Here is a 25,459-nt window from a genome sequence, read left to right as displayed (position 1 = left end):
AAGCCTTTAACTAGAAGCTTTAAGGCTTTCTTTTATTTTTTAAATGAGATGTTTTTGGGCAGCGTGATGCGGCAAATTAGTTTTTTTTTAAGAGATGATAGTAAGTAATGAAACTAAGCGGAACAGAGGTGAGCCTAAGAGTGGATCTTTGGTAGCTAGTTTAGCTAACTAGCTGTGTGGGTTCATTCAGCCAAGCGGTTAAAACATACTACTGCTTGCTGCTTAGTGTAAAGCCATCAGTTATGTTCAGATTCAAGGAGATGGCTGGTGAGGTCCAGACAGACACACTCTTCCCTATTAAGTGCTTTAGTTTCCCATTTAATTTTTAGGGAGAACTTAAAACTTTTTAGGAGTTTTTTTTTTTAAGCAGTGTAATTTTAGAAATGGGTTTTTAACCGTTACATTTGCTTATCTTCAATTTTTTGCATCATTGTACATTTTGAATCACTTGCAGGCAAAAGTCTACAGTCACACTATGGCTGTGTGTCTTTACCTGGACTTTGACAGTGCTTTGAGCTATATGCCAGTGTCAAGGTAGTACCATGCCAACCATGACAATACTGACAGAAAGAGGAGCAGTTATGTGCATTAGCATGCCAAAATCTGGTAACTAATACAAAAACACAAGTCCAGCTGAATTTAGTGAGATCATCACTTGCTTTGCAGGTGTTTAGTCACAAACCAAAGCACTGGACAAAGTGAGATTTTAAAACAAGGATGTCTACACAAAATGAAAATGCACAAGATTCAAAGCTAAAGAATGAAAAAAAAGTGTAATTCAAGCAGACAGATGATAAATAACTGATAAACAGATATGACAAGTTCAATCAGTGACTGTTCCATTCACATACATTAAGCGCACAGAAACAGAGATCAGCATTTTGTTATAAACTCATATGTTGTTGCCCATAAACTGAATATATCCAGGATGACTGCCAGAAGACATGCTGGGTCACTGCAACAGTGTTGGTCTCATGTCAATGATGAACCTGTGCCACATTCGGTCACTGCACTTCAGTTTGGATGTTCCCTATCAATACTTCCACACCTGTCCAGAAGTTATTACAACAGTCTCCTTGGCAACCAAATCAGTCTTAAGATTTTAAAGGTTAAGTGGTGACAGTTGACAATGTGAGACTTCTGTTTAAACTGAGGTTTTCCCTTCTTTGTTACCAGACTAATGGAACTGAGAAATATTGGTCAGCTCAGAGCTCTCTGTGTGAACTGTCCAGCTCTCCCATTCAAACCCAAACTGACTTCATGGCCTCTGAATCCTTCTGTAGGAAGTACCCATGTTCCATGAATAATATTGCACATTGACTGAACACTGTTTGAAATACCTAATAATACACTTAATAAAACCCATGGATTCAAATTCTTTAGATGGTGGTCTCTGTCTTCTTTCCATTAATCCTGCCAAATGTCGGCACATCAGTAGATAGCTGTTGGTGAAGGCTGGTTCCTTGCTAGTCTTAAACCTATCTAGTATCTGATAAAAGCCCACATGGACTAATGTAAACCCCAGTCAGACCCTAAACTGAAGAAAAGGTGCTGGTTTGTGCTGCTGCAGTGTCTGGCAGTGTCGTATCAGGTGAATCTCTGTGCTACATAAACTTAAGCAACAAAAGTTCCAATTGTGAACTCAGCATTCTTTGTGTTGCTCAATGATTCTGTCATGCAGTATGAAGAATGTCTAGCAAAGAAGAAAAATGCAGTCACTGAACTGAACCAGTGCCCTGTTTTTACCTAGTGCAAACATCATGAGAATCTATATATGTAACTGAAAATGTGAAAATGCAGCACGCTGAAAAAGAGGTAAAAATGTGGATTTTTTTCCTTGCATTAAGACAATGGACTGAGGCCACAGAGGAGTGCAGTTGAGCAACAGATGCATCTATTGAGAAATGTGCAGAGAAGAACTCACCAAGCCATTCCTAACTCACATTCTGCAGGCTTGTAAACCAAAGACCTGAGAAACTGCTTTGCCTCATGAACACAAGTGACCAGTGTGAGTCTTTGAAATATGACTATAAGAACACTATAGCCAGGCACAACACTGCCTTGAATGGTCCTTCTCAGACTACTGGTATTTCAAAGTTCATTTTCTGATATATTAAAACTGACAGCACTAGTGTGCATGTGGTCTGCAGCAAAGCACCAGCTCACAGTGCATCCTGCTTCCAGCTCTTCCGCTGGTAAATGACATACAAGCACCCTTCTTCCATTACTTCAAAGTCTAGTTCTGATACTCATTTGCCCCTTGTCGGTACTTTGACATGTGGGCAGAGGTCAGACTGGACACGCTGACTGGTTTGCAGCTACACAGCTTCATATGCAGCGAGCAGCAATGTTCTGTGTGTTCAGTCACATTCTGTCAAAGCAGCATCACAATCTTCTAGTTTTTGCTGTAGCAGCCACTCTATGGGGCTTCCATTACCCTGTTACAGCAAACACAAGACCTGCATTTTGAAGATGCTCTGACCCAGTCGTCTAGACGTCACAATTTGGTTCTCGTCAGAGTCACTCAAAGATTCTCTTACTGCCAGTTTTGTCTGGTTCCAACACATCAGTTACAAAAAGCAGCTGTTAACTTGCTGTCAATTACATCCTTGTCTTTGACAAGTGCCACTGGAACAATACAATTAATTTTCATTGTGCATGTAAATGATTTTAGTGTTGTGGCCTTCAGACTATTGGGATCTTGGGCCCTAATTATGTACACAGTGTGAGTAAGCAGGGAACAAAACAGCTGAGGAGTTCCACCTTTGAACTGCAGTGTACCAATGGCAGTTTGAAAAACACAGATTGACACATTTCATAAGTCTGCTTCCAACTTGTGTGAATAATTTTTGAACAAACTTTTGGAACGTCACTTAAAAAATAAAGAAAAACATGGCTTTGAGAAAGAGAATAGAAATCCCATCGTCAGCCAAGTGCCAAAAAAAACTAGAAGAAGGAATAAATAAAAAAAGTGGCCTGCTGCAAAGAAAAAATGGAAAAAGTCTGAGTAATTGCTTTTTTAGTTTGTAATTAGTGCTATAGGCCACTTTTAATGCTGTCTAGAGTCTTTTAGAGGCAGAATCAGCTGTTCAGTTTTGTGAATTAAATGTCTGCTATGTCAGAACTTATTCAGAAATTACTACTACTACTTAGACACATTAACTCTTTCCCGAAGAAGTCTGGGCAGAGTCACTTGTAAGCTCAGCTACTATGAGTGGGAAGTTGTGGGTAGAGATGTAGGCAGGGAATGATGAAAGGAGGATTTTCATGGGGGAAAAAAACCCTGCATAAATATTGGAGCTTGATACACAGATATGACTGTTTTGAGCTTAAACAAATTACCAAAGAAGGACTTTAAGAGTGCTAGAGTTCAACAAAAAGTTATCAGAGCCTGTTGTGACTCATGCATTTAGGGCATATTGAATCTGCTTGAACACATTTTAGGCAATTGTCACTCTAATTGCTGCTAATCTGACTTGTAACACTTACTATCCTGTGATTTGCAAAACTTTTTAAAAAAATCTATGTATATCAGTTTATTGCTATGCACTAAAACACTAGATCAAATTCCTCATGTGTGAAAACCTACTTAGCAGTACAACTGTTTCTGATTTCTGATTTCTTACCCTGATTCTTATTTTCATTGTGTTACTCTAAAGCACAGATTACACTCCTTTGTGGACCCGTACACAGACAACTGTGGACACCACAGATGTGTAGTTGTTGTGATTATACAAATTTTCTCATCATTGACATCTTAGATTTTTGGAGCCAGAGACGAAAAGAAAGATTCTCGGAGGGAAAGAGCATTGACTGGTCACACTGACTGACAGCTGAGGACTCTCTGCTGCTTCCCGACGCTGCTGTTAACAACATTAACCTCCATAATGGAGCGAAACGCTACAGGTAAGTGTTAAGGTCATGTGACTTGTTTGGCAAGGACAGTTCGAAACCAACTTCTTGAAGCTGGTCTGAAGTCACACAGGGCATGGAAGAAGCCCTTCATCAATGAAAGGCAGAGGAAAGCCCGGTTGCTCTTTGCTGGGGATCACAAGGATTGGATTGTTGATGATTGGGCTAAGGTTCTCTTTAGTGATGAATCCAGTTTCCAGTTGATACCCACTCCAGCCAACTTGCTGGTTAGGAGGAAGCCTGGAGAAGCCTACAAAATAGACTGTCTTGCCCCTACAGTAAAACATGGGGGTAGATCACTGACCATCTGGGGTTGTTTCAGTATGGGTGGAACAGGGCAAATGCAATTGTGTGAAGGGCAAATGCAATTGTGTGAAGGGCAAATGAATCAGGTCATGTACAGGGCTACTCTTGAAAACAGTCTTCTTCCATCATAAAACCCTTTCCTGCCTCCAATGACTGAATTTTCCAACAAGAAAATCCACAGTTAATGCCTGGATGGAGAACCAGAACATTGGAACCATGCCTTGGCCTTCTCAATCACCAGATCTAAATTCAATTGAAAATCTGTTGAAAATGCAAAATGGAGAACCACAAGCCCAAAAACAAAGCAAATTTGTTTGAATTTGTGCAACAGGAATGGGCTGCTGTGACAGCAGAACAATGTCAGAAGGTGGTGGAGAGCGTGCCAAGACGCATGGCTGCAGCCATCAGAAACAATGGTTATGCAATCAAGTATTAACTCCTGTATGTATCATGTGACTAAAGCAGACAGAAAAGAAAACATGGAATGCCTGAAAGCACTGTTTTTGGCAGTACAATACCATAGCTATTGATGTCAGAACTTAAGTGATTTTGGTTATGATCGGGAAAGCATGGAAAATGTCTAGATATCAGCTCTTAAATTATCAGTAAACTCTTATGAGCTATTTTTGCTGTTATTATATTTGTCCAAACTGCTCGAAATGCATTGCCAGAGACATTTCATGAATGTTGAGTCATTCTGCACTGCATATGGGTTAATTGCATTAAAAAATTTTAATCACATTAATCATGATGATGGATTAATCTGCATCCATTAATCCATTTTGACAGTGCTAATTGTTATCAAAACTATGTAAGTCAAACCCAGTTGGAAATTCTGTCAACACAACTGACTTATCTTTCTATAATGAAATGGCTAATTGCTTAATCGTGCCACCTAGTGGTTAGTACTTTATAGGATCCACATACCTTAACTCTAATGACACTGAGTTGAATAATAAACAATTAAACTCTACTTTCAAAATTATGTTTAAACTGTAAACTTGCTTGAAAATACTGCTTAATTAGCAAGTCCCATACATGTCCACAGTTTAGTACTCAGGTGTTTTTATTTTAAGGTGTCAGGCCCATTTGGAGAGAATTACTGATGACCTTATTAGCCTGTACTTAAATGGATCTTCTGATAGCCTCATCTGGACTCACCTCTATACTGGAGTGGTGCTATGTATATAACACTGAGCTTTATTATTCTATGGCACCAGGTGAAACAGATCAGTTATTCAAGCTCCAAGTATGTTGCAAAGTTGTGAAGACATGGATGACGTAATTTTTTTAAATTCTAAATTCAGACAAAACTGAGGTTTTTGTATTTGGCCCAAAACACATTAGAAACACACTGTCTAACCAGATAGTTACTCTAGATGGCATTGTCTTTGTCTCCAATCCTACTGTGAGGAACCTTGGAGTTTTTGTTGATCAGGATATGTCATTCAACACACAGTTAAACAAGTCTATAGGACAGCATTCTTAGGTCTACGTAATATTGTCAAAATCAGGAACATCCTTTTTCGGAGTGATGCTGAGAAACTCATCCATGCATTTGTAACTTCTCAGCTGGACTATTGTAATTCCTTTTTATCAGGATGTTCCAATAATTCTCTTAAAAACCTCCAGCTGATACAAAATGCTGCAGCCAGAGTTCTGACAGGAACACGTAAGAGAGATCATATTTCTCCTGTATTTGCTTCTTTTCATTGGCTCCCTGCAAAATCCAGAATTGAGTCTAACATCTTTTTCTTCACATATAAAGCTCTTTCTTCACTTTCTATGATGCACTAAGAACATCTCCTCTATTCTCCTCTTTCTCTATATATACATTTCTGTGCATATTGCTGCATGTCACAAACTTTGTGTGTCTCTTCTGTAGTTTGTGTTTTGTTCTCGCTGCAGGCATCTCTGGCCATGGAGCTGCACATTTCTAATTGACAGTGACCGGCCTCACCATCCTCCTCAGTATTCTTTAGTGTTTACTTATGTATCGTTTCTCTTTTCCCTGTACTCTAACTCTAGTTTCCATTTGTAATCCCTGTGCTAAGTCTAAAAGACCATCGTTTTTCAGAGCTAAACTGTGTGTTCTGCTAAAACTGTAGTGTCTGTAACACTGTTTTAGGAGGACGGCCACTGTAGCTCTGATTATTCAGTTCAATTCGATTTTATTTATATAACGGCTGTTTTACAATACGTCATCTCAGGGCATTTCACATTATGAGGTGAAGACCTTGCACAATTTTAAATAGAAACCTAACAATTCCATATGATTGCCATTGAGTGGGTACTGTAGTTTGTTCTGTACCTCCTGATTATTGCTGCAGCTGTGTTAAAATAGACTTTTTTGGTCACTGATCTACCTGTGTCCTTTTTGCACCTCTGTGAAATGTCACAAACTGATTTAGTAGTTCCTCTGAATTCTTTTTCCATGCAGAGCCATGATGCAAACATTTAGATAGACATGGCCCACAGGTCCAAAACTAAGAAAGTTCTGCTGTTCACAGCTCATTTTAGAGCCATATTTAAACAATTAGGCTGACTGGAACTCACAGGTGGACTCAGTTTAGTTTCACTGATTGCAGGTGTATTTATTTTTGTCGTGGTCAGTTTCTACTATGGACCTTCTATTTTTTAGTAGTATCTTTCTGAAGTATTACTTGATTTTGATTGTTCAGTAGAAAAAACACCCTCACAGGTCCACATATAGAGACTGACAATCAATCACATTTTAGAATCACCAATTAACCTCAGCATGTCTTTGGGCTGTGGGAGGAAGCCGGAGTACCCGGAGAAAACCCACGCATGAACAGGAAGAACATGCAAACTCCATGCAGAAAGATTCCAGGCCACATTAGAACCCAGGACCTTTTAGCTGTGACATAACAGTGCTAACCACTGTAACACCGTGCATCCCCTGAGCTGACTTATAATGTGGCTTTGTGCTGTAGAAATAAAACTGATTTGAACTGAACTGAATTTCAAACGCTGTCCAATGTTCTTGACACAACAGAGTCTATCTTCAACTCGATTATGAAAAGGTTAATAATGTCACACTTCAAAGCAAATTGTTTCAACCTTTATTAAACATAGCTTGCAAGAGATAAATATTACAAAGTTATTTCCTCCAAAATTAGCTTATTTTTTCAATCAATGCATAATTGTCAATCAACTGGCAGTATTCAAACAGCATTATTTTCTTCTACTTTTTTGAAGACCATTAAATATCAAGTATGTGCAAAAGGTCAGGATTGATGTAAGCAAAACTAAAATGACTCAAATAGTCTCTGGTCAGCATCATCATTTGTTTTTGATTCCCAGGATGTTTATTTCAATGTTGTCAACACTATGCAAAATGCTTCTACATGAAAATTGATATAACTGATTTTGCACTTAAATCTTTCCCTGCATTAGCAACAACAACTAATAGAATATAAAGCCAAACAGTACAGGACCATACATGTTGTATGCTGGTGTTGGCAGAAAAAGTGATCACTGATTCAGAGCGAACCCTTCACAGGTGAAGCAGGTCGGACCAGGAAACACCTACTGTGAGAGCTTATTGGCAAAGTCTGACATACGCGGTTATATTCAGTAGACTATTTTATGCCAAAAACACAATAGTGTTACCCCTAGAATTACATATTTCTTAGTGAGGAAAGAAAACAAAATAGAAATAGCATGTAAACAATGCTAAAAAGCTAGAATCCTCTTGAAACTTTAGTTTGGATTCTGTCAATGATTTTCTGTGTTTAAGCCACTAATTACCAATCATGATTACTGACCATTTGTCACTGTCCATTCATCAAGTCAATGATTTTTTTTGTATGTTTTAGGAATCAATTTCCATCCTTTGTGCTGCTTACAGTACCACCAGATGACTTTCCAGAATCAGTGTCCTTGTTAGATTTTTCTGTTGAAGAATCTGTCCCGTGTGTTTGTTGATTATTTATTAACACTGGAACTCTAGAAATCATTGATTTGGAAATGACTTGTTATTGTATCTTACATCACAATCAATTTAGCATGTACAGCGCAGCAGAGCAACTTTCAGTGGCCGTAGAAAGTCATTGGCTGCTTGAATATGTGGACATAAGAAAGTGGTCGGCGGTAATGACTTGCAGCGAACATCCAAACACTCCAAGGCGTCAGTTTGACTCTGAATCAATCAGTTAAGGAGGGTTCATCTAATCCAAACATTCAAAGTGCTTTAATCTAGAACTTGTTCAGGAAACAATTCTGTAAGGAACAAAGTTATTTCAAGCTGCAAAAATTCAACAGTAGACAAATGTGTTTCAGACCTGCAGATTCGATCACTCTGAACCAGTCATCACTCCTCTGCAAACGTTAACTAGTCCAAAATTAAAGCCAATGCATCCAGCGAGACTGCTTTAAGAAGCAGAGGGGGGGGGGGAAGAATCCCAAACATTTTGCACATTTGTTACACAATAATACACAGTGATCACAAAACGAAATGACAAGCTTCACAATATTCATGGCTTTTTGTTTGCTTTTCTACACAATGTACAACCATTTAATTTCTTTTTTCAGTACAAGGGAGGAAAAAATGCTTATTTACAATAAGTCATTATTACTTCAAACCTAGCAAATATCGTGTCATTTATTTCATAGTCAATACATTTATTTAGTTTTTTAAACTGCAATAGAAACAAAACAGAACTCAAATGGGACATCAGAATAACAATGACTTTTGAAATCTAAGAATTAATATTTGAAAAGAATCTGTAGTCCAAATACAAAGGTGTGTGGATGCATCTGCAAAAGAGTAAGAGAGACAGGAGTTGTTTTTCATTTTTTAAATTTAAACTTCACCATGGCAGCAAAAGTAGAGATACATGACAAAAATTGCTAAATCAGATCATGAGCGGCAGTCAAAATTTGCCCAGGCATTAAAAAAATTGTGAAACTATATCACTACGTCCAATTTCAATTGTTCCACTAATGAGAAAAATGAGACTTTTTAATATATTTAAACAAAAATCTGTAGTTTGTACATGTAAACTTCAGTTTACACCTCTGAAACTAATTCTAGGTAGTTTCATAGTCTTAGTTTATGTCTTCTACTTCAGCTGGCTGTTTATTTTCGGTTCATTCTGACATAGTGACAGGCAGGTCTGGATTACTCAAACACAACCATAACACGTCCATCTGACCGTGGCTGAAAAAAAAAATACAAAAGCAACCACTGTGGCCTGTAGACAGTGAAACTGTAATGATGCAGAACAAGTCTAACAGTGACACAGATTACACATAAATACAATTACAAGAGCTGTGCAATCGCATCACAATCTCAACCATGTGGAGCTCCATTCTGGAATCTATCAGAGCCAACTGTTAGTTAATAAAGGCTCCAACAGATATTATTCTCTTGTGTATTAGATCAGTTTAATAACATTATAGTAGAAGTAAGCTTTTTATATATTACTGAAGTAACTTCACTGTTCTAAGTGGCCTTCTCTTAAGATGAGGAGCCCACACAAGAAGTGAAACTGAAGCTAGCTGTGGTAGCCTGGACTAAACAATACATTTGCCGTACTGATTTTTTCATTTGTACTGGGGGAAAAAAAATCAAACTATCAAGTTTTCTGCTACTGAATTAGCAAGAAAAATAGAGTGTTTCCCAAAAAAAGGACGATCACATGGTTGTTAAAATACAGAGTTTTCACATTTTGCTAGTAATCTGTAGATGACAAATATTTTGTTTAGAACACGACAAAATAAAGCTCCTGTATCACGTTTTAGTATGTTTTCCACATTTGCCAACCTTTAATCAGAGATTTGCATGGATTTCATACTTCAGGTTTTGAAGCATAAAATCCCCCAACACAGTAAAAATAACAATTATTATTATTATTATTATTATTATTATTATTATTATTATTATTATTATTCATCTGCCCAAAATCTGTGTTGCTGATAAAATATTATTAGTTTCTTTATGATTTCCTGAACTCTGAAAATTCTATTTGGGTGTAATGGTAAAATATATCTAACTACAGCAGCTTACATTATAGTATAATGTGTTTTCATCATTACTTGCTGCCATATTTTGTTACTTAATTAATGATAAGAGAGATCGAGTCCTACATACAAGAGAAGAATCCACACGTACATAATTGTTACTTCAGCAAACTGCCTTGTGAGAGACTGCATACATAGCATGAAAAGTCTGGGAAATAACAAACTTGACATGACAGAAAAATATTTGGGATTTTCACAAGCCAAGCTTTTACCAAGTGATGAGACTGTAGCGTAGAAATTCACCTCAGCTGGTAGAGGTTTAGAAAAGTATGACTGTGATTAGATCCTGATGTATCCTGGCCTCTGCTATGACTGAATGTAAAAGATGTCAGATTATAGAGCTAAGAGATGAAACAAAACTCCACGTGTGATTGTGTGTCTGGTAAGGCCATGCGATGTTTGTGCACCAGTGCTGGAGCTGAAAGATGGAAAAAGCCTGATGTTTAGACTGTGTCCTATGTGCAGAGAAAGCCTTTAACTAGAAGCTTTAAGGCTTTCTTTTATTTTTTAAATGAGATGTTTTTGGGCAGCGTGATGCGGCAAATTAGTTTTTTTTTAAGAGATGATAGTAAGTAATGAAACTAAGCGGAACAGAGGTGAGCCTAAGAGTGGATCTTTGGTAGCTAGTTTAGCTAACTAGCTGTGTGGGTTCATTCAGCCAAGCGGTTAAAACATACTACTGCTTGCTGCTTAGTGTAAAGCCATCAGTTATGTTCAGATTCAAGGAGATGGCTGGTGAGGTCCAGACAGACACACTCTTCCCTATTAAGTGCTTTAGTTTCCCATTTAATTTTTAGGGAGAACTTAAAACTTTTTAGGAGTTTTTTTTTTTAAGCAGTGTAATTTTAGAAATGGGTTTTTAACCGTTACATTTGCTTATCTTCAATTTTTTGCATCATTGTACATTTTGAATCACTTGCAGGCAAAAGTCTACAGTCACACTATGGCTGTGTGTCTTTACCTGGACTTTGACAGTGCTTTGAGCTATATGCCAGTGTCAAGGTAGTACCATGCCAACCATGACAATACTGACAGAAAGAGGAGCAGTTATGTGCATTAGCATGCCAAAATCTGGTAACTAATACAAAAACACAAGTCCAGCTGAATTTAGTGAGATCATCACTTGCTTTGCAGGTGTTTAGTCACAAACCAAAGCACTGGACAAAGTGAGATTTTAAAACAAGGATGTCTACACAAAATGAAAATGCACAAGATTCAAAGCTAAAGAATGAAAAAAAAGTGTAATTCAAGCAGACAGATGATAAATAACTGATAAACAGATATGACAAGTTCAATCAGTGACTGTTCCATTCACATACATTAAGCGCACAGAAACAGAGATCAGCATTTTGTTATAAACTCATATGTTGTTGCCCATAAACTGAATATATCCAGGATGACTGCCAGAAGACATGCTGGGTCACTGCAACAGTGTTGGTCTCATGTCAATGATGAACCTGTGCCACATTCGGTCACTGCACTTCAGTTTGGATGTTCCCTATCAATACTTCCACACCTGTCCAGAAGTTATTACAACAGTCTCCTTGGCAACCAAATCAGTCTTAAGATTTTAAAGGTTAAGTGGTGACAGTTGACAATGTGAGACTTCTGTTTAAACTGAGGTTTTCCCTTCTTTGTTACCAGACTAATGGAACTGAGAAATATTGGTCAGCTCAGAGCTCTCTGTGTGAACTGTCCAGCTCTCCCATTCAAACCCAAACTGACTTCATGGCCTCTGAATCCTTCTGTAGGAAGTACCCATGTTCCATGAATAATATTGCACATTGACTGAACACTGTTTGAAATACCTAATAATACACTTAATAAAACCCATGGATTCAAATTCTTTAGATGGTGGTCTCTGTCTTCTTTCCATTAATCCTGCCAAATGTCGGCACATCAGTAGATAGCTGTTGGTGAAGGCTGGTTCCTTGCTAGTCTTAAACCTATCTAGTATCTGATAAAAGCCCACATGGACTAATGTAAACCCCAGTCAGACCCTAAACTGAAGAAAAGGTGCTGGTTTGTGCTGCTGCAGTGTCTGGCAGTGTCGTATCAGGTGAATCTCTGTGCTACATAAACTTAAGCAACAAAAGTTCCAATTGTGAACTCAGCATTCTTTGTGTTGCTCAATGATTCTGTCATGCAGTATGAAGAATGTCTAGCAAAGAAGAAAAATGCAGTCACTGAACTGAACCAGTGCCCTGTTTTTACCTAGTGCAAACATCATGAGAATCTATATATGTAACTGAAAATGTGAAAATGCAGCACGCTGAAAAAGAGGTAAAAATGTGGATTTTTTTCCTTGCATTAAGACAATGGACTGAGGCCACAGAGGAGTGCAGTTGAGCAACAGATGCATCTATTGAGAAATGTGCAGAGAAGAACTCACCAAGCCATTCCTAACTCACATTCTGCAGGCTTGTAAACCAAAGACCTGAGAAACTGCTTTGCCTCATGACCCAGGGTGAAATGCTGCTGCTATGCTTTCCCTTCAAGGAAGCAGAGTGGTGAAACCCTCATTACCTCAGAGGAAGGTTTTCATGGCTGCGTTCAGTGGCTAGTGTCTGAGGCCTGACATGGGACCCAGCTTGGGTCTCTGTGACACTATGGTAGTAAAAGACTGGGTACAAGCATCAGAGCTTAGAAATGTGAGGTGGGACTGCTTTGGTAACACTACATTAAAAAGGAGAATAACTTTAAAATTGATGACTGAAATTTAAGTCATTGCCAGGATTTCAATACTGGCCAGACGAGGCTGGGTTTAACCTCATCACATTGGGCACAATTTAGAAGGTGACGCTTCAAAGTCCAACATTACAAAGATCAAGACTGGCAAAATAAATTAAGCTTAAACCATACATCAGCAATTAAAAACACTCCTTGATGCAATCCACAATATTCAGGACATCTCATCTGACGCTCTGGCTGGCCATCAGTCAGCATCCAGACCTTGGTCACTCGGAATTCTAACATTCTTTTCCTCTTTGTTTTAAAAAAAATTTTCCAATTGGAAATATGCAAAGTGCTCCTCTGGAGTGAGGCAACTTGTGTGCAGAGGATGCACACAATGATTGATCCATGTCTCTCTCATAAAAGATAAAATCCACATCCTTTTTTTTTCTCTGAAGCTAGGTATCTATACACAATCCATACAGATATTTCAATAGTTTCTGTTTTATGTTGATTATTATCGTCTCCAGGGGCTAACACCTCTCAGGTATGCCACCATTTAATTAGGAGACGCCGCAAAAAAACAAAAACAAATAAACAAACAAAAAAATAAAGGAGGGGTAGGGATAGGGGATGGCATTGAGGGGTGGGTATGGGTGTGGGGGTGACACAACAATTGGAAAACAACCTAAACACCCAAATGTAAAAAGAACAGGAGCCCAGACTTGTAGGTTTCTAGGTACAGAATCTGTGGTGGTGGATGCACAAAATATGCTTCCACCTTCAGATTTCAGTTCTATTCATTCGCTCAAAGAACACGTGATGCAAAGAGGAGGGTTCAGTCTGTGCATACTGAATAATCATATGCATTGAGGGTCAGCATGGAGGGGTTATTGGCAGGTAGTGAGACAATATGGAACCAGGAGGGAAAATCAACTGGCTTCTCTCTGAATGGAGACCATCATCCGCCTGAATACTGGGTAGGTATGCAGACAACATCCTCTGGTCTGTCAGCTTCCTATTGTTGGAGTCTGTATCAACTGCTGGTCTGCCTAAGGGGCAGTTGGGACATTGCTGTGTCAGTCAGTCAGTCCTGATTAGTATAACTACAGTATGTCCCACGTGCACCCGTCTGGTAACTGTTCAGGTCTGTATAACAGGAGACGCTGACATTTGAAATGAAGAAACTGATAAGAACCTTTTTATGAGGAATGATGGTGAGCAAAAGAAAAGGTTTTCCAAGCTTTGATCACATAGGATTCTCTTTTGTACATCTCTGCACCTTTGGTCAGTTATTTCCACTTATGTAGCTCTGCTGGTGGCAGGGTGTCTCCTCAAAATTTGGAGGTGCTGCCCTGAACTCCAGGTTGAATTGCCAGAATTTTGCCTGCTGGTCAGAACCAGGTCCGTACGAAGAGAGATACAACCATGGGTGCTCTGCTCTCAATATCACACCCCGTCTTACATTTACATTTTAGAATGGGCTCTTTATCCTCTTTTCAAGAGCAAGCAGAGCTTGGTATTGTCTGTTTTTGTTCCTATCAATATTTCCACTTTGTTCCTTCCAATTTAGCGAGCTAACATTTTTTACAAAGCTTCGAAGCTGTTAAACTTTATGTTGCATAGCAACCAGAATGCACCCTGTTGATCTTGTTACTATCAATAGTCACATCTAAGCTTTAGAGTTAAGTAGAGAAAAAAAATCCTATATGATTGTGGCCTAAAGTGACCCTACAATGATTTACTGTCACTACCCAAATTAAAGGATAGGCAGTAGAGAATCAAAAAAAAAAAAGAACTGAACACTTACAACAGAAAAAAAGCATAACGAATAATAGTAACTGAAGCAAAATGGTAGTTGCATGTACAATAGTGCTACCACCAGCAATAATAAAGGGAATTATAATTGTTTAACAACGCTGACAAAGAAGGCTTTTACTATAATAAGAACATTTGAGATGCACTGACAGATAAGTGTCTTAGTCCAACTTGGTGGGTTGTCATGGGTTGGTTTAAGGTAGGCACACGGACAGGCACTGCATGCGATGGGGGTGGGTAGGAGGGGATACTGGTTGATCTGGGAGTGCTTCAGTATGGGGTAGGTAGGCAGATGGGAGGAGGCTTCAGAGGGCCTTAAGGGATGGGCAGGACTCATTTCTGTCCAGTAATGGACTGCGATATGGATCGAGGTGGTATCATGTCCAACAGGTACTCTCTCTGCCGGTCTGCTAAGCTGGAGCTCTTATGGGCTCCAACTGCTGCTGGGTTCAGATAGGCAATATTTAACCCTGTGGGAACAAAACAGACACATTAAGACAATATTATAAAATCTATCAAAAGATAACTGAAATTTATTCTTCTGAGTTTTGATCAATATTAAAACAATGGTCAGGTACTTGATAGTTTTAACTGCATAGAGAACCATTCTTTTGCATTCTTTACATTTTGATGAGATGTTTTCGTCTTTTTTAAACTGCTCACCACTTTAGCACACACTGCCGTTCAAAAGTTTGGGGTCACTCAGACAATTTCATGTTTTCCATGAAAACTCACACTTTTATTTATGTGCTAACATAATTGCACAAAGGTTTTCTAATCATCAATTAGCCTTTCAACACCATTAGCTAACACAATGTAGCATTAGAACACAGGAGTGATGGTTGCTGGAAATGTTCCTCTGTACCCCTATGGAGATATTCCATTAAGAATCAGCCGTTTCCTGCTAGAATAGTCATTTACCACACTAACAATGTTTAGACTGGATTTCTGATTAATTCAATGCTATCCTCATTGAAAAAAATGCTTTTTCTCAAAAATAAGGACATTTCTAAGTGACTCCAAACTTCTGAACAGTAGTGAATATGTTACGTACTTGGACTGTTAAACTATTTGTAAACATCCAAGGTAATTTCAGAAATAAAGATAAACTGGTATTCAACCCACAGAAAAACAAATGTAACAATTCTGAACAAATATTTTATACTAAAATAAATACATTGAACTTACAATTGCAATAACACAATTTTGTCCTAAACTGCAGCAAAAAAAAAAAAAAATATTTAGACAGTTTGATTTTCAAACCAAGTGGAGCATGTCCCTGAGAGAAGTGCACCTGTGGTTAGTCACATAATAACAGAAAAGCAGCTCCTGTCTGCTGTGAGGAAACATTATTCTTTTTGTCAATGGAATCTGGTGGCTGTGAAGTGAGCGCTACACTGACATGACAATCAGTCTACTGTAGGTAGTGCACTGACTATGGATAAGTACCTCAGCTGCAACAGCTCAAGCTGACACTTCCAAACTGACACTTTAAACCTTGGTTAGGAAGAAAATAACAATCTGATGCAGAATGGTGGGTGGTGCATAAGCAATGAGAGCAGGCTGAGCTTTGGTGGCATGGCGACGACCTCCACCACAGCTTCTTCCTTTTACAGGAAAGATGTAATTATGCAATAGCAAGTAGCACACCACTAGCTGTTTCATGGGGTTTTAAAAAACAACTGCAAAAATGCAAGTGAACTGAGAGAAAAGTTTCAGCATCGTTTCTTTGCACAAATAAAGCCGCTCTGTTCATAAGATTAGCAATAAATGCAATCTTCCAGCTATAGTTGGGTGGACAAAATTTTCAAAAACTGAGGGTTTGTAGCTTCAAGCAGATGGCAAACAGACAGACCCAGAAAGAGCAGCAGCACATTGGATCACATAAAGCAGTAAAATCAAGAACACAAAGAGAGAAACAGCAGCCAGCATTATTTCACAGTTACTAAGAATTTTCAGACACAACAGTTCACAGACCGTTGGAAAGAGAACCAACAAATACTGGCAGAGAAGTGGACAGGGGCACAGAAGAGTGATATCAAGAAAAACATTCACAAGTTTAATGAATACGAAAGACTTACATATGAAAAATAACATGAATTCAGTTCAGTTTTGCTTGTATAGTGCCAATTCACAACCAAAGAAAAATGTCTGTCTGAATACACTGACAGCATTGCTGCTTAATTTCATTATACATTGTACAATGACATTAAAGGAACTCTATTGTGTTATCTTACTTTAGAAAAAATCAAGCTAACTTTGAAATTTAGTCTTTTAACAATGAGCTTTAATACACTTTTAAGCATGGCCTAAGTGTACAAAGATTTTTGAGGCCACTGAATGTAACCACTGAGTTAAAGTCTGCCTTTGGTTCCACCCAGTATAATTTGAAGTTAGAGTGAGCAGTGTGATGAGGTAAATGCTTATGTGAATATGCTGAGCCGTATAACTGACTGTAAAATCATCACTCGATGTTGATAAATGCTGCATGATGCTGTTTGTGTCTGCCAATACAATATAGCCATTTTCTTGTTCTTATTCAGATTTATCTTGCCTTTTGGCTTTAAAACATAATTGTTTCTCCCATAACAGCATTAACCTACCCAGCAGGACATAACAAGACTCAGGGTCTACAGCCATGTCAGCGAAACTGTCAGGCAACAGTTCACCCTCTTAGTTTAGCGTGGTAGTATGCTAATATTTGCTAATTGGTGCTAAACTAAACACTGTACAGCTGAGGCTGATAGTAAATATGTGGTCATGAATCACAGTATTATAAAACTTAATATTTTGACCACATGATAAATTATTATTGTGACCACAAATTTGTATCTTGCTGGTCAGTAGGATCTGTCTTCTGGGGAACATACATGTGTGTACAAGTCACCTTAGTAGTCTATTAAATAGTTACTGAGTCCAAAGTGGTGCCCGACACTGCCATCCCTACGTGCAATGTAATTGAAATATTGTACGTTAATAAAGTTAACATTTCATACTAGTATCTTCAGTATATGGGGATGCGAATACATGAATCAGCTCAGACTTTGTATCCTAACAATATTAAAGGACTTTAATTTTTATTTATTTTTAGCTGCCTGCAGCAGATAAATATTGTCAAATATGAACTGTGTGCACTGCGCATGTTGCACTTGGCATGCTGTCTCCTTTAAGCTTTTAATCCTGTTTTAGTTTGTATTCTCCTGAACAAATTTTCTCTGCTACTGAATCTGACAAAGGGACAGCAGTTAAAAAATTGTTGTTTGACCAACACTGTCTCGCTTGCAGTGATGTTGATTAATGTTCATTGTCACTGAAAAACAAACATATACCTGATGGTATCACCATCCCTGGTGAATAAAAACAGTGTACACACAGCATGGAAGGTACCTGGGATGTTGTAAATCTGACGACGGCTGTCATGCTGCAGTCTATTGCTGCTACTGCTGCTGCTGCCTCCACCGCTGCCACAGTGCTTGGCACTAGTCATTCCCATGAGGCTGCTGGCCACTGATAGCTGGGAGGCCTGGGCGAAGTTGGAAAGGACGCCTCGTGCAGAGTTGGACAGACCTCGCTGCAAGGAGGCCTGAGGCTGGGGAGCCTGAAGACAGTATAGATATCAACAACTTCACCAGCATTGCTACATAGTGCACAAATTACAGTCACTTATGCAGAACAGTGAATTTGGAAAAACAAACGAAATTCACTCAATTAGCAAATACGAAAACCAGAGATTTGCTGGCTACAGCTTAAAAAACAATTGGGTTGGATGTAATGCTCATGTAATTCTTATTGCCGTTTCCCGAAAGTCTAAAATGTATTTTTACTTTTAGCTGTTCCTCCTTCCAAAAACTCTTAAACTTAAATGTTGGGCTCTTGTTAGGGGCAGTGCTGCAGTGTACCTGGCGGAGCGCATGATGTCGGATCATGTTGTCAGTCTTGGAGGCATTTGGACCGGTAGAGGCCGAGCTGGGAGAGAGGGCTGCCTGCTGCTGCAGCCTCTGTTCAATCTCCTGACATGGGGAAACACTCACAATTAGAAACTTGCAAGGATTATAGTACTTTGACAGACACACATTCTACCTGTCCATGCAGTCAGTGGTGCTTTGAAAGCAGCAGTTGTCCGGAAAAAAAAAAAAACCCTTTCAGACATCCAGATACCATATGTGTTTGTTAAATACTGGCAGTAAAACAAAAATGACATAGGTTATAACTGGACCCAGTCAGGACCACTGGGTGCACTAAAATATTAGGGGACATTGCACATGGAGCTTTTCTGCCTGCATTTGTTACAAAATGTTTCGCCTATATGGCTCCACACATGCAAAAAACTATGTTCCGAGTTGTATAACTGTGCCATGTTCACCTGGTACCCTAGGTCTACACCAGGTAATACTGGATGATGAGGGTTAAGGCCTCTTGATGACGTCTTTCACAACTTTAACTGCCTCAATGTTTATCTGTTGCAATTCTTCACTGTGATTTCATCTCCTTACAGGTATAAACAGAACTGGGTAAAATAAACCTTATAGCAATATTTATAAGGTACATGGTTGGACAGTGAAATGAAAACATTTGATATGTTGTGATATCATTTTATGTCCATATCAAAATAAGAAACATATCAATAAAAACAAATTAAATATTGTTTCAAGAGACTAACAGCAACGAAGGCCAACAAGGTAAAAAGGGACAGTAGTGCTGACCTGCTCCTGCTGCAGGGCCTTCACAAAGGCATTCTTCAGCCTGTTGGTATGCTCTGCCTTCAGAGCCTTCTTTTGATTGGATGTCATGCACTGCTCACAGAGGATTCGCCCACTTTTCTCTTGCTTCCAGTGGGGGGTGAAGTCAGTTCGGCATTGGGCACAGAAGAAAGGCTCCATACGGGCCAGTGTCCCTCTGAGTTTACCTACAGAAGACTCTGCTTTAGCTAATAGTAACACTTACAGCCACAGTAATAATACAAGCCCAAGTGTCATGCTGTCTGGAGTCAGCTTCCATGAATGAATTTCTCATGAATGCAGTTTTAGTCAGTATTAGATTCTTACCCTGACTGTCCAGCACACTCTGCACGACCTCCTCTAGGCCCACCATGTAGATGAACTCACTGTTGGCAGCAGAGGGCAGAAAGTGGAGGAGTGGAGCTGGGGGTTTGGGGGGAGGGATTTCCAGCAAGGTTTTTTCTAGCTGCTTCCTTAGGGCTAGCTTGGCTGCTGCCTGGCTGCTGGCCTGGTCAGCCATGGAGCCTACCCCTCCGCTGGCTGAACCAGACATGGTGGACGGGCTGACGGCTGAAGTTCCACCTAGACTGCCCGCCACCCCACCTGCTGCCGCCGCTGCCTGCATGTGGGCCAGGTTCATATACATGGCACTAGAGCCTGAGCGCTGAGATGCTGCCACCTGTTGGCTGGCCTGCAGAAAGACACATATTCTCTGTTACTCTGGATTGAACAGCTTGTAAAAATTAAGTTCTTTATATTTACTATCTATAGTTGTCACATTTTTAAATTTTCATTGCTGAAATCATTGGCTGACAGAATAAAAAAATGCTGGCTGCCTGGCCTTGGTAAATCAAATATCACTGGTCTTTTAAAACCCTACGACATACAACACATATAGCATTGTAGGTATTGTAGGTATATTACAACACGTTTAAGTTGTGATGGTCTTGGGTTGGGGGATAGAGGTTTTCACAGGTCCTCTCTGCTCTGGTTGTCAGTATGTCTAATTCCTGAGCAGATCAAAGCTGACTCTCTGTCAGCTCTGATCTCGGTGGTGTTCTGTTTATATTCAGTTCTCTTTGCCTGCCTGCACTGTCAGTTGTGTCTAATCATTCTTAGGTCTGTTTGGGAAGAATGTGACTGTATTTCAGTCCGTTTTGGAGCAAATCTCTTTTTTTAAATATTATTATACAATATGAGAAGTCAGGCAAAAGACCAGCTCACAATAAATAATCATCACCAGAGCAATATCCTGATCTGTCTTTGTCAGGTACTATTCAGTCTTGAAAGTTGACTTGACTGTGAGCACTCAAAGAAATTGTGAGCATCCAAGAAACTCTAATTAGAAATCTTTAGCAGGAAAACAGGGTTTGTGTCATACTCATAAAAAACAGAAACATAATGTTACATTAACATTAAAAACTGTCCAACACTGTCTGGACAAACTGTGTAATTCTCTTCAACTCACTTAAATGTTACAGTTTTGTTTGTAAATAAATTCACAATACCAGCCTCCACCTCTGTCAGCACACTTAAGGAATGCAGAGCACAGCTATGACCAGTTCGCTTAGATTGGTATGAATCCATACCTGCTGGTAGCCAACAGTATTGGCCAAGGTGCTGGAGCGAGACATCCCAGCTTTGGAGGAGATCCTCTGGCCCTGCAGCTGGGCAGGGTTGGGGGCTATAACTCGCTGGGACATCAGCATGGGTGGCAGGTTTGCATTGGCTGCTGAACGGATGACTGTATGACCCTAGAGAATGGGGGAAAAAAATAAGAGTTATTCCTAAGAAACCCTTTGTACGGTTGGATAGAAGTTTAGTGCTCTGCGTTTACATTTGTCAATAGCATCATCAAAACTACACTTTACAAGTCCATAGCAGTTATGAAGCAAGCTAACTGCTCTGTACTTTCACATGGAGCATGCAAAAGTTTAATGCTAGATGGCAGGTCTGACACCTGATGCCTTTCATGAACAAAAGATCAACTGAGAAGAAGAACAATCCCTACTAGCAACATTCCTTAATAGTGAGTGGAGACAAAGAGGATGACTCATCTTAGTGTCTTATGTCGTCTGGGCCCCTTTTCCAACAACATATTAAGCAAGACAAATTATCAGGCCAAAAGAGACTGTCAATACTTTATCAACTTATTTGTTCTTAAAAATAGTTTGTGGATTGACTTGTTCATCCAAGGTAAAGTTATCTTGAATAACGGTGTGAACAGTGTGCTCCTGTTTTGAATACAATAACAGTAGCATGAGTAGTGAGGTCAAACCATGATTGAGTGAGTGCTGACAAATCACATAACTACACTCACTGAGTGCGTGAATCAACTGATTCATGCATATATATCTCATCTTACCAGAAAATTCTCACATTGTAAATTCAACATCATGTCCATGTCCACAAGTCTAATTTGACAGTATAACAACAGTCATGTAACATGCACCACCGTGCTGAGTACTTATTTTGAACTGAAATAATGCTTTCATACGCTCAATAATTCCAGCTGTTTCTTCCTAGATATACAGCTAATCCACGTTCAACTACCATCAACACATCTCAACACTTAATGATGCATGTTCCACATTACCACAACAGACCAAATTTAGCGAACATGCAATGAAAGTGCTTTCTTCTTATACACAGGCCCCTTGCAGGGTTTAGACAAACATTATACACAAAGCAAACCGCAGAGGGCAGCAGCTGCTTAGTACACAGATCATGATACAAATCATCACCATTTATACAAAACAAATTGATGAGACAAACTAGCACACACAACCACATCCATACACACAGAGATCTATTGAATATTTGTCGTTATCGCAATATGTAATGGCAGAACAAGGCTACTTCATGCAAGAACAGGAGGCTGAATCTTCTACTAATCCATTCATTGTCTGTCAACCCAGTCCTAAAGTCAGTGAGAGCTGAAGTCAAAATCTTAATTCTAAGATGAACTTTAAACATAATCTCACACAGCAGATTTCTGTCTGCCCACATCTGCAGAGTGCTGGGGGGGCATCTTTGACCAAAAAAAAATATGTTGAGACATTTGAAGAATCTGAGGCTTGAGATTCTGAGTTTGATGACATTAACGTTTGGAAAGATCCTTCCACATGAAATTTGAAGATGGCACCCAAGACCACTCTGAAAACCGTGCTCTAACATGTACTTTTAAATTCTGTCAAAGTAGTCCTCCAGGGATTTAGAACTGCATTTCAGCAGAATTCAATAAAAATATATTTATATAGTGCCAATTCAGAACACACATCATCTCAGGATATTTCATACATAAAGGTCAAGACTTTCCAAAATTCTATAGAGAAACCCTGTAAATCCAAAGATTCAATATAACCAGGCTCAGGAAGGGTGGCCATCTGCCTTGAACGATTATGGTAAAGGCAAAGGGGAGAAAGAAAAGGATAATATTTCAGAGACGTCGGGAGGCCCACAAGACAAATTTTAAAAATCATTTACATTTGCATAGCAGAAGTTGTGATAGTCTAGCTTTAAATTACTTGCATGGCTCAAGTACAATTCTGGATCCTACATTTCCCACAATACAATATGCCACTGCCAAGTATTAGCCATGTCTTTCAAACACTACACCTCAACAGTTTTCTGTAGTTATTTTCTCAGACTTGACAAAGTTCCTCTTGAGACCCTGAAAACAGGTTTCTGACTAGTACTAACCATGGTCATGAAACCTACCAGGTGAGTGAGTCATTCATTTGAGAGTCAACCAGCTTAATAATAACCAGCTTTCTCCACCAGCTTCGACTGGGACATATCATTTTACTGAAGAGGGTCAGATATGCAGTGTAGATCTACTTAAAAATATCTCCTGGAATACATTTTAAAGACAGGTGAGGATTTTGTTGTCAGCTGACGACACAGGGCACTGTACTATTTTTTAATTTACTAAACTCATGAATATTTGTGCAATAAAGTCAAAACAATGCAAAACATGGAATTGGAAGAGTACACTACAGTTTTTTTTTTTAAATACTGAAATTTTCAGTTTTGTGTTTTGTTTTTTTTCTAAAGTCAGAGAGTTCACTGGGAGTTTAACACAATCTGCTTAATTCTGACCAAAGTTTACCTTTTCTCTATACCCTTCCCTCACATGAAAAAGAAAACACAAACACACACAAACCTGTGCAGTGCGGAGGTTCTGGGGCTCAGGGTTGTGTAAGCCTGGCCTCACAGGCAGCTTCCCTAGGCCAGGAGAGCTGTGGATGGGTGGAGGCTGCACAGACGACACAGCATTCTGGACCACTGGGACCTGCACACAGACATCAAATTTTAATGGCATCAAAAGTCAAATATAACTGCTAAGATGCATCTGAAACAAATATTGTTTTACAGATGAAGTTTCACTTTACATTTAATTGTCTTTTAAATTATAGTATAGTACAGAATTTACAGCTTCACCATAATAATTTTTTTAAACCCCAAAAAACAGTGATTTTACATGTTTACCCAGTTTAATATTGACTATGTCAAGGACTAACATCCTGACTCACGAGATAGCATAAACAATATCAAATGGGGTTTTCCCTGAGATTTTACTTGTGCCTCTGATCATGCCTCCTCCATTTCATTTACACAGCAGTGTGCTCCTATTGTTTCTCCTATCAGGGACATTATACAAGCTGTCAAACGTTGCAGAAAATTATGACAAATTCGCTGTTTTGTCAGGATGTCGTGAAGCAATTTTTCCACTACCCAGATCCTCCACTCTCATTGGCCCTCCCCACACTCCATGTCTGTCATTCTCTGGACATTACTTGGGTAATTCTAATCAACTTATCTGTATTAAAGATTCAAAATGTAAAAACACTTTTGGGTAATTGTTGTGAATATTGTAAAGTGAATGTGATTCGTTGCATGTTTTCACAGATCACTGGCATTTTATTAGCATGTTTTTTAACACTTCCACTGAGGATAAAGATAGACAAGTCTCCTTACACTAGAGGCAATATGATTTTTTCATTAAAAATGTCTTGTAGTGTATGAATATGTATCACTGTTTCATATTTATATATAATCTTTCCATTCATGATCTATACAGTGCTTGATCCTCTGGGGAGATGCACAGGGTCTGGAGTCTATCCCAGCTGACTTAAGGTGAAGGCAGGAAACATGTAGCTGGACAGGTCACCAGTCCACAGGCCAAAATGCACTCACACTCAGTTTAGAATCGCCAATTGCCTCAAAACATGTCTTTGGACTGAGGGAAGAAGCTGGGAAAACCCAGAAAAGTAGAAATACTTGAGTAAAATTAAAGTATTTTAAGATGGCACAAAGTACACTACTGGATTTAATGTACTTAAATATACTTCGCAACTGAAAATCCCACAAGCAGGCAGACACAGGCAGATGCAAAGACCGAACTTCACTGATGCAACAGTGTTGGGCGATGGAATCAGGGCAAGTGACTATTGGTCTATGAAAGTGTGGCATTAGCAGCAGCACTGACCTTCTGCACCACATTCTCTTTCTGCATCTGACTCTGCCTGAGCTTCTTAAGCAGTACAAGGCGAGCCTCCTCCAGACGCAACTCTTCTTTCAGAGCTTTGATCATCTGCTGCCTCTCTACTCCTGTCTTCCCCTGGAAAACATAAACACAAAATTACAGTGAGACACAAAATCCACATAGCAGATTTAAAAGAAATTAGTGTGTATGTTTAAGAATGCAGTCTCAAGGGGGCACAAGCCATTGTCCTCTGTGTGCTGGTCCCAAACACAGATAAATGCAGAGGGTTGTGTCAGGAACCGCATCCGACGTAAAACCTACCTCTACTTTGCTGCCAAAATGCAGGAAAATAAACTTAAAACATCAAAAAAATGCTTTGGCTAATGTCTACAAGCACATAATGCAGAAGAGATCAATAGTCTGTATTACAATTTGCACAAAGTTGATATGCTTGTATATATAGCTTTAGAGCCACCTGGGGGCCTAATAGTGCAAATGC

At 39.1% G+C, this 25,459-nt stretch overlaps 1 protein-coding gene across 1 annotated transcript in view; it reads right to left on the bottom strand.

The window, feature by feature from the left end:
- Nucleotides 1-7,284: 7,284 nt before the first annotated feature.
- Nucleotides 7,285-25,459, bottom strand: part of gatad2b (GATA zinc finger domain containing 2B) — a 60,557-nt gene continuing 42,382 nt past the window's right edge. Inside the window, exons 4-11 of the mRNA XM_023294611.3 lie at nt 24,964-25,095; nt 23,638-23,766; nt 21,062-21,226; nt 19,800-20,163; nt 19,458-19,660; nt 18,654-18,764; nt 18,142-18,352; nt 7,285-15,224 (exon numbers count right to left, since the gene is read on the bottom strand). Of these exons, the coding sequence (XP_023150379.1) occupies nt 15,088-15,224; nt 18,142-18,352; nt 18,654-18,764; nt 19,458-19,660; nt 19,800-20,163; nt 21,062-21,226; nt 23,638-23,766; nt 24,964-25,095 (1,452 nt within the window). The 3' untranslated portion in view covers nt 7,285-15,087. The remainder of the gene's footprint in view (nt 15,225-18,141; nt 18,353-18,653; nt 18,765-19,457; nt 19,661-19,799; nt 20,164-21,061; nt 21,227-23,637; nt 23,767-24,963; nt 25,096-25,459) is intronic.

This window comes from Amphiprion ocellaris, chromosome 15 (genome assembly GCF_022539595.1).
Source record: "Amphiprion ocellaris isolate individual 3 ecotype Okinawa chromosome 15, ASM2253959v1, whole genome shotgun sequence".
Taxonomy (NCBI): Eukaryota; Metazoa; Chordata; class Actinopteri; family Pomacentridae; genus Amphiprion; species Amphiprion ocellaris.
This window is presented reverse-complemented; position numbering and strand designations above follow the sequence as displayed.